The sequence below is a fragment of the Bathycoccus prasinos genome (assembly GCF_002220235.1).
Source record: "Bathycoccus prasinos genomic : Chromosome_18".
Taxonomy (NCBI): domain Eukaryota; kingdom Viridiplantae; phylum Chlorophyta; class Mamiellophyceae; order Mamiellales; family Bathycoccaceae; genus Bathycoccus; species Bathycoccus prasinos.
This window is the reverse complement of record NC_023991.1, coordinates 147,670-165,030: the sequence shown is the minus strand read 5'-3', so window position 1 is coordinate 165,030 and position 17,361 is coordinate 147,670. Positions and strand designations below refer to the sequence as shown.

The 17,361-nt window shown below is 48.2% G+C and overlaps 7 protein-coding genes across 7 annotated transcripts; 3 read left to right on the top strand and 4 right to left on the bottom strand.

Annotated features, from left to right (window-relative positions):
* Positions 1–87: 87 nt before the first annotated feature.
* Bathy18g00850 (predicted protein) lies at positions 88–1,825 on the top strand (the record flags this gene model as incomplete). Its single annotated transcript, XM_007508145.1, has 2 exons — positions 88–374; positions 736–1,825. 2 exons carry the CDS (start codon positions 88–90, stop codon positions 1,823–1,825), a joined length of 1,377 nt encoding a protein of 458 aa, XP_007508207.1.
* Positions 1,826–2,183: 358 nt separating this feature from the next.
* On the bottom strand, positions 2,184–3,148 carry Bathy18g00840 (NAD-dependent epimerase/dehydratase; the record flags this gene model as incomplete). Its single annotated transcript, XM_007508140.1, has 2 exons — positions 2,184–2,789; positions 2,861–3,148. 2 exons carry the CDS (start codon positions 3,146–3,148, stop codon positions 2,184–2,186), a joined length of 894 nt encoding a protein of 297 aa, XP_007508202.1.
* A 316-nt stretch (positions 3,149–3,464) lies between these two features.
* Positions 3,465–4,337, top strand: Bathy18g00830 (the record flags this gene model as incomplete). The annotated part of the gene is made up of 1 exon (XM_007508119.1): positions 3,465–4,337. One exon carries the CDS (start codon positions 3,465–3,467, stop codon positions 4,335–4,337), a length of 873 nt encoding a protein of 290 aa, XP_007508181.1.
* Positions 4,338–4,459: 122 nt separating this feature from the next.
* Bathy18g00820 (unknown protein) lies at positions 4,460–10,765 on the bottom strand (the record flags this gene model as incomplete). Its single annotated transcript, XM_007508110.1, has 2 exons — positions 4,460–9,854; positions 10,050–10,765. 2 exons carry the CDS (start codon positions 10,763–10,765, stop codon positions 4,460–4,462), a joined length of 6,111 nt encoding a protein of 2,036 aa, XP_007508172.1.
* Positions 10,766–11,119: 354 nt separating this feature from the next.
* On the bottom strand, positions 11,120–12,691 carry Bathy18g00810 (predicted protein; the record flags this gene model as incomplete). The annotated part of the gene is made up of 1 exon (XM_007508069.1): positions 11,120–12,691. One exon carries the CDS (start codon positions 12,689–12,691, stop codon positions 11,120–11,122), a length of 1,572 nt encoding a protein of 523 aa, XP_007508131.1.
* Positions 12,692–13,137: 446 nt separating this feature from the next.
* On the top strand, positions 13,138–13,374 carry Bathy18g00800 (unnamed protein product; the record flags this gene model as incomplete). Its single annotated transcript, XM_007508172.1, has 1 exon — positions 13,138–13,374. The coding sequence occupies one exon, from the start codon at positions 13,138–13,140 to the stop codon at positions 13,372–13,374; it is 237 nt and encodes a 78-aa protein (XP_007508234.1).
* Positions 13,375–13,747: 373 nt separating this feature from the next.
* On the bottom strand, positions 13,748–16,688 carry Bathy18g00790 (predicted protein; the record flags this gene model as incomplete). Its single annotated transcript, XM_007508151.1, has 2 exons — positions 13,748–16,340; positions 16,465–16,688. 2 exons carry the CDS (start codon positions 16,686–16,688, stop codon positions 13,748–13,750), a joined length of 2,817 nt encoding a protein of 938 aa, XP_007508213.1.
* Positions 16,689–17,361: the final 673 nt, after the last annotated feature.

The window sequence follows — 17,361 nt, the reverse complement described above, 5'->3', positions numbered from 1 at the left end:
CGACAAACGGACAAAAATTTTCCTCAATTCGCCTCAAATTCGCCCTCTCTTTTGCGCTGAAAAGCGACCCCTTTTATACGAGCACACATGGCCGCGGGAGGATCCTCGTCCTCCGCGCAGCCAGAAAAGCTCATGAAAGGTTTACAGTTGGACAAAAAATCCTTGACGAGTACTTCACAGGAAGTCGGGAACGGGCAAATGGAAATCGACATGCGGAATGAGGCAAGTGTTTTGAATTTTACCTGTGCATTAGATATATGCTCACACATATCATCCTCTCTCTCTCTTTTCAACGCATTAAAACACAAACAGAAATACGAAAGCTATCGATTCGAAGGCGACCCGAACGAGGTTGGCCACGTGGTGACCACTCGGTGCACGACGAGAGAAGATGCGAGCGACGTGAGGTAATGCTTCTTTCCCCGTTGTTTGAAATTTCTCAATTTGGATTTGTTTTTCTTCCTTTTCTTTGCGTTCCTCGCGTTCTGCTCTGTGTGTGTGCACATGTAAACGGGCGGGTGTTTACGTTCGTGCGCGTCTGTGCGTTTTAGTGTCACGTTTGTCTCGATGCGAGACGAGACGTGCGCGCGTTTACGAGATACGATTTTCCTCCAAATTCCCTTTTTTTCCCAACGGCTAAATGGGAACTTAATTGGAGACCAGACCGGTTTTGTGCCCTCTCGCTCTCAACGAAAGCGCTTTTAATACTGACTTCTGTCTCTCTTTAATTTAAAGTTACGAAACGCAGCGCGTGGTCGGTAACGGTTCCTTCGGGGTGGTATACAAAGCGTTGTGTACGACGACGAACCAAACGGTGGCGATTAAAAAAGTGCTTCAGGATAAGCGGTTTAAAAACCGCGAGCTCGCTATTATGAAACTTTTGAGGCACACGAACGTGGTGCACATGCGGCATAGTTTTTATCACCACCAACAGCGGGATAACAAACAACAACAACGAGAAGAAAACGATAATAACAACAATAAAGATAATAATAATAGAAACAACGAAACGAATAGAAACGATCCGGGAGAAGTGTATTTAAATCTAGTGCTCGATTACGTGCCGGATACGGTGTATCGGATATCGAAGCAACACAACCAAGCCGGGGAAAGGATACCGATTTTGTACGTGAAATTGTACGCGTACCAAATGGCCAGAGGGTTAGCGGCTATTCATAAGATTGGTGTGTGTCATCGAGACATAAAGCCGCAGAATTTATTGGTGGATACGCAGACGCACGCTTTGAAGATTTGTGATTTTGGGAGCGCGAAAACGCTCACGCCGGGGGAGCCGAACATTTCGTACATTTGTTCTAGGTATTACAGAGCGCCAGAGTTGATGTTTGGAAGCACGGATTATTCGACTGCAATTGACGTTTGGTCGGTTGGATGCGTCGTGGCGGAGTTGTTGTTGGGAGCGCCGTTATTTCCGGGAGATTCTGGGATCGATCAGTTGGTGGAGATTATCAAAATTTTAGGCACGCCGACGAGGGAAGAGATTTTGTCCATGAATCCAAACTATCGCGAGTTTAAGTTTCCGCACATCAAAGCCATGAAGTGGGAAAACGTGTTCGGAAAAGAGGTGGAAAAAGAAGCTTTGGAAGTGATCGCGAACGTTTTAGTGTACACGCCTACAAACCGATTCGACGGGTTACAGTTTTGCGCGCACGAGTGGTTCGACGAGTTACGCCAGGAAGGAAAGAGTTTAGGAGACAACAAGCCGTTACCGCCGCTGTTCGATTTCACGGACGAGGAGTTGAAAGGTGTGGACGAGTCCTTGCGAAGGAAATTGATTCCCGAGTGGGTGCGACGGCAGAACCGGTAATAATATATACACACAGAAAGAATATTATATTATAGTAGCTCTAAAATCCGATTAGCCTAAACGACGAAATTCAAATACTTATTTATTATTGATCACATATTATCATCATTACGCTGGTGTGTGACTGGTTGTATATATTATATATTATAAACATTATATATATACCACACGACGCGCATGATGCGCCCGTAGTATCAATCACACTGAAAAAACAGAAGAATAAATGCGAAACGTTTTTAGCGCGTTGTGTGTGTGTGTGTTTTAAGTTAATAAAATCAAATATCATAACACAATTTCTCTATGTCTCTCTTGTTCTCTCTCACATACGCGCGACCATCATCATTGCAAGTTTCAAAATTTACTTCAACGCGTTTTCCGTGGCTTCTTGCGTCGGACTCAACGGTCCGTCTCCGACATTAAACACCTCAAACTCCGGTTGATCGAACAACTGCGCTTTATCCACCGCGCTCAACGTCTTCCCGTTGGCTTTATCTTTCAGAACGCACATCATCGTCAACGCGGCCACATCTTCTCGGTGAATCGCACCGCACACGTTCGTGTTTTCTGTCAACACCGCCGTGTTCGTTCTCGGCTCCGATTTTAACCCACCCGGTCGAACGATGACAAAATCGATCCCTTTCTCCTTTGCGATTTTCTTCAAGTGTTCCTCCGCTTTCTCTTTTTCAATCAACACCGGTTCTAACGCGTCGTACACGTTTTGCGGCGGCGCAGATTTCGAGTCTCCGGTACCGATAGAAGTGACCAAAACAAATTTCTTGATGCCTTTCGCGACGCAGGCGTCGATTAACGCGATGTTCCCTTCCGAATCCGCCTTCGGGTCCGCCGGCGTCCCGCCCACCGTGGACACCACCGCGTCGTACTCTTCGACTAAGTTCAACGCTTTCTTCACCGATTTCGGATCAAACACGTCGCCTTTGACTAAAAATCCGCCCACCGATTCAATCTGATTTTGAGAGAGAGAGAGAGAACATTGTGTCAGATGCATATGAAAATGTGAAGAGAAAACTCTCGTACCTCTTTCCTGTTGTCCTCGTGTCTTTGCAACACCGTCACCCACGTCCCGGCGGCGGTCATCTGCCGAAACACGTCCATGGCGACTCCGCTTCCACCAGCCACGAGGACGGAGATGTTATCTGGTTCCAAATCGGATTTTATTGTTACTTGTGTTCTTCTTATGTTCTTCTTCTTTACTAAGCGTGATGATGATGATGACGATGGAAGTCCATTCCGTCGGGAGGAAAAAGAAGAAGAAGAAGACAGAACGGGAGTAATGCACCGAGTCAAAGAAGAAGAAGAGAGCATATCTGTCTCTCTTTTGTGTGCGTGTGTTCGCGCGTCTTTAAAGTGACTCTCTGTAGTACTCTCGTGATCAAAGTTTTGTTAATCAGATATATGTGCTCTCTACGAATAGAGAGAAAAAGACTGAAGTTTATCCAAAAGGAACGAAAAGATTTGCTTTTTTTAGGATTTTTTGAAGGACCAAAGAACGCCTTAATTTTTTTTTCTTGAAAAAACAAAATCACATGTACTAATATAAAAAGAGATTGGCAATATACTTTTGTTGCGATCATCATCGTCTCCGTATTTGCAAAAGTGCTTTTCGGAAGAGAGAGAGAGGATGAGGACGAGAGCGCAGAAAAGGATGCGCGAGAGGGAAAGAGATGCTTTGTTGTGGGATTTGATCGTGAAGAACGACGATATAACTTTCACTCATATTTTACCGAGATTGAATGCGACTGATCTCAAATTCTTGTACGACGTGAATCCGGAGACGAGAGCGTTGATTAAGAGATCATCTCGCGAGAGAGATTTGAAAAAGTGGTTTCATATTGAAGAGATGTCGTCGATATCGACTTTGGAAGTCGCGTGGGAGCATTATCCGTGGGGCACGTGTGTGAACATTGGAGAAGAAGAAGAAGAAGAAGAAGAGATGGAGATAGAGTTGGACGAAACGTGGTTCTGCTTTCGAGTTGCTAAAACGAATAAACTCGAATTGCTCAAGTGGGTGCGAGAGGAGAAAAAGTGTGATTGGGATGTAAGGACGATTAATAGGGCCGTAGAACAAGGCAATCTGGAAATGGTAAAGTATTGCGTGGTAAAGAAGTGTCCTATCGGTACGTATGCGTGTGCACGTGCTGCCGAAAACGGTCATCTCAAGGTACTCAAATACTTACACGAAGAAGCCAAAGCGCCTTGGGATTCTTATACTGCCGCTTGGGCGGCTCGAAATGGTCATTTTCATATACTCGAATATCTTGTTGAGCGTAAGTATGATAGATATAACGAACGGGCGTGTCAGTGGGCGGCCGAGAAAGGCCACTTGGACTGTTTGAAGTACTTACACGAAACCGCCAAAGCGCCTTGCAACGCTCGGAGCGTATTCTGGGCACACGAGAACAACCACGCCGAATGCGTACAATACCTCCTCGACAACAACTGTCCTCTACCAGATGGTTGGCGATACGAAGGCGGCGAGTTACACAGTTCATAAACACATACAAACAAACAAAGCTTTTTTTAACAGAGACACACACATACAGTACACAGAAATGTTCGCATTATTAAAACTCTTCTTCTTCTTCCTTTTTTAAAATTCTTCGCGCTTTTACAAAACTAGTCGTTTGCTTTTCTTTCTTCTTCATCTTCTTCTTCTTCTTCCGCGAAAGGATGAAGAACGACGTCGGCGCACGCTTTGGCGGCTTTGAGGACAGTCACGCGACGGCGTTCAAAATCGTCGTCGTTTATGTTGTCCTCGAAAAGGAGAAGATTACAACCGTGACAGTGTTCGGGGCTGCTAAACTTTACGTCCGCTCGACAATTCGAGCGGACGTTTAAGATTTGCCGCAAGGAGCCACCGGGAAGGAGGACGCACTCTTTTTCGTTTTGCGCAAACGCGAAGCATTCGATGCTTTTGGATTTGCTTTTGTCGTCTTCTCGCGGAAGAAGAAGCGCTTTTTCCAGCGCGTCGTCGGAGAGATATAAAGCGTCTTCTTCGATGTCTTCGTGTTCCTCGACGCGTCGTAATACTTCATCCGCGTCTTGTGGGCGAATGACTGTCCACAAAGCGATGGTTTTATCGTCAGTGGAGGAAAACGACGTGGAGGAGTACACGTTGACTGAACACACGTCGTCGGCGCTGCCCACACCAAACGTTTCAATCGAGCTTTTACCTTCCACGTACGTTCTCGTTCCGTTGCCGTAGGAAAACGAAGCCTTCACCAAACTCTCGACGAATTTCTTCGCGGCCACGTCGCCGCGACTTCTCGAATTTGAAGAGACGCCTTGGAAGAAATTTTCTCCCGCGCCGCCGCCGCCGCCGCCGAGAACGTATTTTTGAAACTGCAAGGCGAACAAGTTGATCGTCCCAACCTCTGGATTCGTGTATAAACGAAACGGCAGAGCGGCTAATAAACGTCGAAAGTGTTTCGGGAGTACCTCTTTCAAGTTCATTCGATTACCGCCGATGCATCGCGGGAAATCTCTCAGTTGAAACAGTTTGCCGTCAAACGTGAGTAACGGATCGAAGAATCCGGCGAAGAAGTCTTTCAGCGCCATGGAGAATTTCGGCGTATTCGTTGAAGCTGCTTTTGGGAGGAGCTTCTTCTTCTTCTTCTTCTCATTTCCTACTTGTGTTGTCGCGGCGTCCTCCTTTTTCCCCTGAAGCGCTGATGTATCGTTACTGCTTTTCGTAGTCATAGAAGTACCGCCTTTGACCGGCGTCGTCGAAGTTTTCTTTGTCTTCGCGAGTTCGTCGTACTCGTCCGCGCCGCATGCAAACACCGGCACGACGGCATCGTGTTGAAAGCACGCGGCGTATGCTCCGGATGAGTTCAAATCGTTATCACCACCACCAATACCGCCTCCAACACCGACACCACCACCACCACCCAGGTTACCAAAACCTGCCGCCGCGGAGGAACTACTGATCGATGCAATGTTCGGATCTCGCATCGCGCGCTCAATGACGGACGGATCCCACGACATTTCCGTTTCAACGTTACGAACGACAACAGGGTCACCTCTCAACCAGTGGTACCGGAAGTGCGCGATGAACTCATTGTATTGTTTCGCATCGTTTGCGTGTAGAGCGCTCTTTTCCGCCTTCAAAAGTTCCTTTTGGTCCGGCGTCCAAATTTTCGTTTCTTTTCCTTTGCCGAATGAAGAAACGCGAACGTTCTCTTCGATCGTTTCCATTTTACAGTACGGGCATTCTTCCGCGCTCTCGTCGTCGTTTCCATTTTTATCAACTTTCGAGAAAAAAGAGGAGGATTCTTTCTTCGCCACGTGTGTCGCTTCTTTCACGCGTTTGAAATCGTACATTCGTAAATCAACCTTCATCGCCCCGTCGCACGCGACGCAGGTAATGTCGTCTTCCAGCTTGGACTTCTTCGCTATTTTCAACGCCGCCGCTGATGCTGCTGCTTCTTCTTCTTCTTTTTGTTTGCGTTGTTGTTGATGATCTTGAGAGTGATGCGCACTCGTTGGTTGTGCCGGAGAAGATCTTTTCTCGAGTTCGTCGTCCGACCCGTCCGTGAAGCTCGAGTTGAGCGTTTTAAACGCCATCTTCAATCGCTTCTTCATGGGAAGTAAAGCGCTGTCGTTTTCGTCGTTGTTTTTTGTGCTCTTGCTTGTATCCTCTCGCTGCTGATTTTGGGCGGCTGAGGGCGATGGATTATTAACGCGCAGCAGAGGAGAGTCTTTTGACGATCCTTTCTGAGCCGCCGCCGCCGCGATACTACTCGTCGTCGTCGCATTTTTCGTCTCCGCCGCGGGAGGCTTTTCGCTTAAAATCCTTCTGCTCATCTCCGCTTTAATCTTAGCTCTCGCGACGTCGTCGTGGGATAAGCAACACACTCTTTCCACATACGGCGCTTCCGTGCCTTTGCGCAACGTAGAGATGCAATACGCGCATACTCGCACGTCGCATTCGTCGCAGGAGAGACAGACGGCGACGATGTCGTTCGCACACGCGTCGCAAAAGGCGCCGCTCGGGACGGTCGTCGACAAAAAGTGTGACTTCTTGCGCTTCTTTTTGTTGTTGTTTCTCTCCGATTCGTCGTTTACATCATCGCTTTTTTCGTCGTCTTCGTCGTTATCTTCGTCCTCGTCCTCGTCCGAGGGTGGTGACGATGATGTGTTACTATTTCTATTATTGCTTTGTTTCTCTTCCTCTTTCTTCTTTTTCTCTTCTCGTTCAATCTCCCACGCGTCGCATTCGGCGCTCCTCGCGAACGCTTTCTCCATCGCGACGAGACAATACGAGGCGCGTTTCTTCCTCTCTGAAATATCTAACGTCGCTTCGAGCGATACCAGCGCTAAGTTCTCGCTGTCTTCAAACAAAGAAGCGATGGTGGTTGTGGCGTTGTTAGTATTCGACTTACTCGAATAGGACGAGGAAGATTTACCGACGACGTCTTCTTTTCGCAAGCACAATCGGCAGTTGCACAAACCTCGACATTTCGGGCACTTCTTCCTACACTGGGATCGAGTCAGATGCGAGTAGAACTTCTCCACGCACTGGTCGCAGAACGATACGCCGCAACATTTACTCGCCGCCGCCGCTTGATGTTGATTACCGGTATCGTTCTTACCGGGGGCATCGTTGTCTGCGTTGTTGTTGTTGTTGTTAATGCTATTATTGCTACTTTTCGCGCCGCCGAATTCGCACGGCGAGGCGACGTGTTGCTGTTGACACTGATGACAGGACTTGCAAAATCGAGAATCCAGCGCCGCTGCTGCTCCTACTACTACCGCGCCGCCGCCGCGTGGAAAGTGTTGCGGCGTAGCTCTGGGCACCCCTCCCGCGGATGTCAATGACGCGTTGTTCGTCGTCGACATTGCGCGATGCAAAGTCTTTGTCGCTTTTACGTCTGCGTTTGCGCCTCGCAAGAAAGCTTTCTCGTCGTCGTCGTTTACGTCGTCGTCGTCGATGTTGTTCTTGTTCTTACCACTGCTATTAGATACAATCTTCTCTTGCTTAGCAAACGAGACCGATTTCTTGGTCTCTGCTAAAAGAGCGTTGCTATAATTTTTCGACGACGACAGAATTTTTTCCCGCTGATTCTGTTCTCCTCGCGCTTTCTTCTTGTTGTTGTTGTCGTGAATGTTGTTGTTGTTGTTCTTGTTGTTGTTGTTGTTCGTGGTGCTATTGGTGTTGTTGTTCCTTTGATTCCTCGTTAATCGCGCTCGGTTCAAATGCGCCTCTTCTAGTTGCATCTGTTCGTTTTGCACGACGATTGAAGATTGCTCGATGTCCTCGTTGGGCGCAATGGAAACGACCGCTGCTATGTTGTTGCTATTATTGTTGTTGTTGTTGTTCGTCATCATCGTCGTCGTCGTCTGAATCGTCGTCGCGTTCTCTTGATCGTTTACCATGGACGCGTCGAACGAGGACGCTTCAATCGGAGAAAACTCCAGCCACGTTTTCGTCGGTTCGAGAGGTAAAGGCGGCGGTGGTAATGGAGGAGGTGGCGATGCAGGCGCAGGTGGTGCCTTCAGCTCTTCTTCTTCTTCTTCTTCTTCTTTGTTTTCTTCTTTTGACGATGATAATGGTTTCGCAGGCACTTCTTCTGGTTCTTCTCGTTTCACGTCTACTTTTTCCTCGACTTCAGCGCGAGGAGACGCGGTGCCGCTCCGCTTCCGTTTACCACCACCACCAAGAAGAGATGCGTCTTCTTCTGTCTTCTTCTCCTTCTCTTCGTGTTTTCCTTGTTCATAATCTTGTTTAACTCCTTCTTCTTTCTTCTTCCTCGTCGTCGATGTTGTTGTTTTCTTCTTGTTTAATGTCGTCGCGGGAGGCGTCGCGGTAGAAGTCGCGGCTTTGCCGCCGGATTCTCTCCTCTCCGCAGCAGCTCCACCAGTCTTTTTCCTGTTGTTGTTTTTCTCGTCAACACCTTTCTTCTCTTTCTTCTTTGTCTCTTTATTCTTTTCCGTCGCCGGTGCCGCCTCCGCTGCTGCGTTTACTTCAACGTCTTTTTTCTTCCTATCCTTCGTCGGGGTCGCTTTCGTTTTCGTCGTCGTCCGAACAACTTTTTCTTCTTCTTCTTCTTCGACGTCGTCGTCCGTTGCTTTCTTTCCTTTTTTCGCGTTATCTTCTTCTTTTGCTTCTTTTGCTTCTTCTTTTCCCTCGTCGTTGTCTGAATCGTCTGAATCGTCCTCCGACGAAGACGCGTCTCCATTTTCATTCTCTCGCTCCCACTTCACCGCCTCCTCCACCGCTTTCTGAAACGCGCTTCGCGACGGCTTCTTCGCAGCTTTAGTAGTAGCCTTCTCCTTCTCCTCCTTCTTCTTCTCATCCTCTTTAGGCGACGCCGACGACGAAAGCGGCTTCGCTTCGTCTTCTTTCTCAATCAAACGCCCTCGCATCTCCTCCAAACTCTCCCCTGCAAAACCTCCACTCGCGTACAGCTTAAAGCTCTCCTCGTTAAACTCGCACACTTTATCTTTCGCGAGCAAGGAAACGTCCCCGGTGCCGTGAAATCGAACGAGATGGCACTCCTCTCTCGATTTTTTCCCTTTGGGAAGTTTCAGTCGTTTCCTCGTGTGCTCGTCCATTTCGCGCACACCTTTCTCCACGTTCCCGAGCACGACCGCGGGCCACCATCGAAACCCTTCCAGTTTTGCAAACACTAACACGTTTTTTGTCTTTTTATTCTCTTCTTTGAGAGTGTGAGTCGAAGGAGCGCGCGTTTTCGTCTTCTTCATCGCGCGATGCGTCGGAGGACTTTTCGCGCCCATCTTCGGTCTCTTTTCTACTTGAGCGCGTTGTGTATCGTTCTTTTTCTCAAAGAAATCGTCCTCGAAAAGAAGAGAGAGAGAGAGAGAGAATACGAGGCGCGCGCGTTTCCTCTCGCGCTGCTCTTTAGTAACGCGCTCTCTCTTTCTTTCTTTTATCTCGAGAACAAAGCGAACAAACGCACGAATAAGAGAAGAGTTTTCACGAAGAATACAACGAGGAAATGGTTTTATCGCAGAGGAGGAGAAATGAAGGAAGAGTAAGCACTGAGCACTTAGGAGTAAGAACTACGCACTTATATGTTTAGGGTTTAAGTGCGTAGTGGGTACTCTTAAGTGCCTACTTCTTACTCGTATACGTCTGGAGTTCTTACTTTAGATTTTCTGTGAGAGTAAAAGAGTAGTATTATACAAACAACAACAAATAAGCGTAAAGGATAACAACACAGTAAAAAACGACGACGACTACTTGCCGCAGCACCCCCCGGGTCCGTCGCCGTCGTCGTCGTCGTCGTCGTTTTCTTCCTCGTGTTCTTTTCTCAATTTTTCGAGCGCGTCTTTGTCTTCGTCCGACATGGCGTGTTCGGTGATGGCGTTTCTGCGTTTTCGTTTTCGCTCGGTGCCGTCGTTCTCTCCGGAAACCTGTTCGTGTCCAACGATCGCGTTTCGTCGATGCATTTTCGGCCTGGTTTTTTTTTCGGACACTTGTGGGGTGCTGTGTAATGGGTTCGCGGATTCTTTATGCGCGACGTGTCCGTTCGGGTTCTCGCGAGCGTGGCGTTTGGCGATGCCGGCCTGCTCGGCGGCGCTGCCGCCTTTCCATCGGTTAATGCGGTCGCCGACGTGGTCTTTCACGGAAAACGATTGGCCGTGCCAGTGTGTTTTATGAGTGAGCAATGATCTGCTTCTTCTTAATATCGTCAAAGCTTCATCATCGACGCCGATGACGGACGTTAAACCTTCTTCTTCGTATTCGCCTTCGTATCCTTTTCCTCTTCCCGCGGGCAAATCAACGCCCAAATTCGACGGTGCCATTCTCGCCGCGGAAACGACGAGAGTAGTACCACCACCACTATTTAACGCAGCAAAACTGCAACCCGCTAAAGCCACGAAGTTTACGACGTTAAAAACAGTTCTCGATGTTGTTCTTTGCCCTCTTCCTTGTCCAGTAGTATTCGTACACATGATGAGATGTGTTCGTCTGTCCTCCGATTAAAATATCGAACTCTTTATGAGTTTAAGAGATGATGATGCGCACACAACCAACGCTGAGGCGCAAAGAACACTTTGAATATATATGTGCGTGCGTAATAAATACGATTTCGTCTCGAGCGGCTCTTTTCTCTCTCTCTGTGTCTCTGCGTGATGATGAAAAGCGGCTTTTCCTTTCAAGTTTTTGCCCCCAAATTGGTGTTCAGAATGGAGAATTTTGGAGTGTTTTTGGAGTATTTAACGCAAAACGGGTACACTGATAGTAGTAGTAATTTTAATAGTAATATAGTTATAATATTAACCTTTATAGTCGTTGTTATCATCTTATCATCCATCGATGCGAAACCGGCTGGTCCCGGCTAACCCTTCCGCCGGAGGTTCGGCGTGGAAGAAAAACGACGCCGCTAAAATCGCGTACGCTAAAATCAAGGTCAAACCTTTCAACCAGTTTCCTTTCCCGTCTCGTATGCAAAACGTCACGGTGACGACGCATAAAACCAACGAGACGGTTTCGAAGACTTTCATGTTCAAATCGAGAGGTTTGTCCATCGCCCACGCGACGCAGACGCAAAACGGGAAGACGAACATGGCGATTTGGGTGCTCGAGCCGATGGCGACGCCGATGGAGATGTCCATTTTGTTGCGTAAAGCGAACATGACCGCCGAGGCGTGTTCGGCGGCGTTGCCGACAATCGGTAACATGACGACGGAAATGAACGCCACCGGGCAGTTCCAGGACCGGGCGGCACCTTCGATGGTGCCGACAATAACGTCGGAGAGAATGGAGATGAAGAGGGTGATTGCAGCCATGTAGTAAATGGCCTCGGTGAAACCGAGTTCCGGATCTTCGTCGTCGTCGTCGTCTGAATCGTCGTCGTCTTTTTCTTCTTCTATTTCGTTGTGATCGTTTTCGTCGTCGTCCTTCTTCTTCTTCTTACTAGTATTGCTAATAAAACTATCGTCTTTCGTCTCGCCGTTGTTTTCCGTAGAAGCGGGTTCGTCCTCGAAAAAATCGGTGTGCGAGACCAACTGAAAGTATAAAAACACGACGTACATGATCAACAACAGCGTCGCCGAAAACCTACTCAAAGCCAACTCGGACGCGGTTCCGTGTAACTCCGTGTGCGTCGCGTGCAACGCGTTCGGCAACGTCACCCCCATGACCGCTAAACACAACAAAGACGAATTCGTCATCGCGCCGTTCTTATTGAATCTTTGCTCCGGCCACTTCACCCCGCCGGCGAAAAACGCGCACCCCAACACGAGAAGCATGTTCGAAAAGATCGACCCGACCAGAGATAACTGCACCACTCTCAACAACCCGTCTCTCAGCGCGAAGACGGAAACAATCATCTCCGTCGCGTTCCCGAACGTCGCGTTCAATAATCCGCCAATCGTTTGCGACGTGTGCTTGGCCATTTCCTCGGTGACGTACCCTAACCGTTCCGCGAGAGGACACAGCGCCAATAACGCGAACGCAAACGCCGGCCCGTCGCCGAAATCGAACGCGCGGCATACTATCCCTAAGGGAGCGAACAGGAGTAACGCGTTCAACTTCGTCCCAAACAAAACCGTTTTAAAGTTCTCCTGGTAGGAGTTTTTTAACCCGTCGTGTCTCTCTGTGTGTATTCCTCGCACGTCGAGTAAGGACTTCAATCCAACCATCGTTTGACGCACGAACCACCATCTCGACGATGATCCATTCGATGGCGATATTGTGCCTTTAAAAGAGGAGGATTTGATCCCTTCGGAATCCCAATCTCTTTCCTTCTTCTTCATCTCATCGTCTTGTTCTTCTCGTTGGTGTTGGATGGAGGACGCGTTTATCGTTTGATTCGTCATCCTTTGCCTCGGCTTTTTCGTGCTTCCAAGAGGACTCATCGTTATTGGCGTCGTCATCTCTGCCACGTTTGCTTTACTCTCCAACGGATGTGAGATTGAACGAAACGACGAGTCGATTGTTTACTTTATACACACGCGAGATCGAAAGAAAAGCACTTAAACGAAGCGCTTTCTTTGGCACAAAAGGCAGGGATAGAAAGAGAGAACGATGATGCTCTCGTTTTAGTAAATGACTTCGTGTCTCGGTGCGTGTGTTGCGAGTGTAAACGCGTGCAAAATTCTTTCTTCTGACGGTGTTTCGAGGGGCAGTTTTTCCCTAGAAAAGGAGAGATACGTGTACCAGCGGATTAGTACGAGAACGGAAGAAGACTAATAAAAGCGCTTTTTGACCGAAAGAAGAAAAACAAAAGCAGCAGTAAAAGTAGCATATAACGCATCGTGCCAAGCTCGCAGAAAACGCCACAGTTTCACCTCTTCCTCCTCTCCTAAACAACACACTACACATGAGAGAAATATTGAAAACGTTCATCCCTCGCGCGCACTGGTCCTCCACGAACGTGGATATCGTCCCGACGACTGCATCTGCGATGAAGCTCGCGCAATGGGGCGGAGTGGGGGTTTTTACCGCGTTTTGGATGATTGGTACGCGATCTCATCGTTGTTTGAATACGTCGTGTGACGCGCGAAATGTGTCCGCTCTTTTGTTATTGGGGGGATTGGATCTCTTTCTCTCTCTTTAGTATATGTTTTGTTCGTTCTCTCGCGTTGAGTCTCTCTCATTCTTTCTCTCTCTCTCTCTTTTTAAACAACATCAGGTGATAAGTCGTTCGCGTGGGCGAAGAGTTTCGCGATCGAACCGCCGGCTTCCGAGGAGTAATGAGAGTAGTTCTCGTGTCATTAGCTCATTTTCTACTACCACCCCAAAGACTCTACCAAAACTCTTATTGAATACTATTACTACTAACGTGTGACGATACCGTGTACGCTTTGGGATTACAATCTTTTCTCTACCACATCAAATATGCGTTTTTTGTCTGTGCTTTTCACCGCTTTGCTCTTATATTATCTTTCTTTTCGGTTCTTCTTCTTCTTTTTCGTTTACCCGTCGTCAGGCTAGCGAGCGTCGGCGCTTTGCTGATGATGTTGATGATTCGTGCGTCTTCGAACGCTCGCGAAAGGACTCACGACGACTTTTTTTGCGGGAGAGTCGATGTCCATGGGTTCTTCAGTTCTTTTGACTTCTTCCTCTTCTTCGTCGTTTGCGGATGTTTCTCCTCCTCCGCCTCCTGCTCCTAATAAGACTTTGCTAAAATCGAGACCTTCCGTCAACGCTTCAGGCGACTGTTGCTCGATCAACTTTTGGAAGATTGATATGGCGGCTGGGACGCCTTTGGCGACTAAAAACGCGCATCCCGGGACCACGCCGAGTTTAAACGCCTCTTTCGCGTTGATTTGCCGTAAAATCGCTCTCGCGTACAAACCTAGAAAGACGAAAAACATCAATCGAAACGGGTGCGTCAGGAAATAGACAATCTCGTTCCATCCTAAAACGAACAAGGCGAAAATCATCCACACCGGGGCGCCACCGAACAAGCCGTCTTTTTTGGCGTTTTGTTGCGCGTGCAACGCTTGCGCGACAAAGTGCGTCGTTTCCGATTCGAATCGTCGGTAGTGCTGACGACATTCCGATGGCGACAAAATGACGTCGGAAGCTTTGGTGTCGCACAGTTTCAGAGACCATTCGGACGGGAAAGGAGGTTGGGCTATCATTTCTTCCTCAGGGTTCTTCGTCTTCAATCCGCCGGAGAGTGGATACTCTTCTTCTTGTTTTTCTCCTTCTTCTCCTGTCTTGTTCATAACACCAGGCACTAACGTTCGCAACGTCTTTTCCACCTTTGCAATCTTCATTCGCTCTTCCTTTGAAAACTGTTTCGCCTCGTCGGTTTGAAACTGCGTCATCGCCACCGCTTTCAATCGAGGCATGTCTGCTCCAATGCGGTTGATGCAAATATTCGCCAAGACGTTCACCGCGTTCAATCGAGCCAATCGAGCAATCCTACCGACGTCGTCCGAGGACGTCCAAACTCTCGGTATCCCTTCCTTCGTCTTGTTGAAATACGCGCTGAAGGATTGGCGCATGAACTCGCTCGCTTTATCGCCGGCTTCGAAACACGCGCCGTTTGATGCGATTTTGATGGCATTTTCCGCTTCGTTTTTCCTCGAATCGAACGCGTCTGTAGGTAAATCGAAATTCAACAGCGCGTTTTCTAAAGTCTCGATCCATTTCTTCTCCGAGGCGCGATAGGCCAGTCTCGCGGCTGGCCACAGCGAGTATTTTTTCTCCTCTCTTCTTTGTCGCCTCTTCAAAGCTGCTTCGGCGTCTTCGGATTTGTCGTCTGAATCGTCGTCGACGCAAATCTCTCGGCTAAATTCATCCACCGCGCCTAAAATAGACGTCGAAACCTGTCTCGAAAACGTTCTCTCTACGTTTCTCGCCATCAAAGCGCTCTTCTCGGTCTTCTCGTGATCGACGGTTTCCTCGAGATCTTTGTGAAATAATCTGGTCAAATCTTTGACGATTTCAAAGTTCCACCCGTCGATGTTTTCCGTCGGCGTCGAGTTTGCGACGTGTTCGTTCCATTCGTTAATCGAGTCTTCTCGTAACGACAAAGCCATTTGCGAGAATTTCTTCGTAGACTTCTTTTCAAAACCGCTCTCGAAACCGGCGTCCAACTCTCTTCTGACTTTGGTCAACAACTTCTTCGATACGTTCGTGAAGTGCGCCTCCAAGGTTGGTTTAAACACCGTCGTTAACTTCCCCGCTAATTCTCTCCGTTTCATATCTCGAACGTTCTTATCGAAAAACGCCGTCTCGGCGTCGTAGACGTCGAAACCAGTTTTCGCAATGGCTTCGATTTCTTTCCCTAGCGTGGTGCATTCGCTGGCGTTAGGGGTATTCGCGCGTTCGCAAAGCATCCCGATCGCGTCCGAAGCTTCCACCGCGTCAGCGCACATCGTCGCGATTTCCTCGCATCGAACCGTGGCAACCATAATCGCGTGAGCCGGTAAATCTAAATCGCGATTTTCCTGCACCGCTTTCCAAATTTCTCTCATGGAAGTCGGCAACGCCGTCGACGGAACTTTGCTCTCGTGCGTCGACTCATCATCCGTGGAAGAAATCAACGCCGCGCGTAAACCTTTGCATTCTTTCACGAACACCTCGTTCTCGTGCAAGTAATGCGGCAAACTGAAGTATCCGACGTCGAAAAACTCGCTCACGTCCGAGTTTGCGAAATGCTCTGGTTTCTTGATGGATTGCCACACTTGCTCGACGTCCTCTTTCAACGCTTTCTCGAGTAATTCAATCGGCGTTTTCGACCGATCGCGAATGACAAACACGAGTTTCGTTTTCTTCGTCGCCGTTTTGTTATTCGAACAAAACAACTTCAAATTGACTTGTAAAATCGTCTTCAGCAAAGGTTTCCCGCTCGCGTGTTCTCTCCCGATGTCGTTGCACCACACGTTGACTAAGAGAACGTCCGAGGCCGCCAAAGCGAACAGCGCGGTTTGCTTCTCAAACGTCTGGTCGTCTTCGCCTCGCTCGCGACCGTCGGAACCTTCCAGGTCGAGCACGATCGTATTATTATTGTTATCATCCGATTGTTCCGCGATTGCCATCCACACGCCTTTCGTCGTCTGTCGGCGTCTGTTGAATAGAAGAAGAGTATAGTATTAAGAGTAGTCAGCATAAAATCATCACGATCATCCGCAAAACCGCGTTCAAAAGAAAGTCAAAACAAACAGAGTGATAAAGAGAAAGAGAAACGTACCCGGACAACTCGTCCATCTCTCGAAAGCTCGTCCCGAACGCGTGGTTCATCAAAGTGCTCTTCCCGCTCGACTGCGGTCCCATGATGCTCATCACCGTGTACTTTTTATTCCACTCGTGCGCGTTTGCGGCATCGTGTAAGAAAGATTCGCACGCGTGTTCATCGAATTCGCCGCGTTCGTCGATGAGTTGCATCTTATCCTGTCCTTTATCGCCGCCGCGCATCTCTCTCGCAGTCTCGAGAGATCTCAATAATCCGAGAGACTTAATTGTCCAATTTTGAATTCTTTTCGACTAATCTCTCCCGATATCAAGCGAATAACGAGAGGATTATTCAACCGCAAAAAGAGCACCACCACGAAACAAACTGTTGTTCTTGTCGCGAGATGATGATTTAAAGGCTCTCTCTCGTTCGTATCGCTTATGTTGTTCTTTACGAAGGAAGAGATCTCAATTTTGAATTTTTTCCCCCCTAGAACGATGCGATCTCTCCTGATATCGAGCGAAGAATACCGAGGCGTATTCAGCCACAAAAAGAGAGCGCGATGAAGGGGTTGTGTTCTGCGTCCTCTCGAAAGCGTTTGATATATGAGGTATTCGATGCTCTTCGAGCTCAATTATATGTGTACGTGTTTGTGTGTAAAATTCTGAAGATTTTCCTCCCGAGGTGCCTCGAAAGCTCCATTATGCGCACGCGTTTATTCCGAAACTTTAAAGATGTTTAGAGCGAAGACTCGCGAAAGAACGCACCGAGCGCGGAAGATGGTGAACAAACGCTCCCGTTTTGGACAATTTTATGATGCGCGTTGCGTCGCTTCGAGCGTGCGATTCTTCGGCGCGTTTTAAAACGGATCGATTCATCGCTTGTGTTTCCTGTAACGTTTTTGCTCGAAAGAAG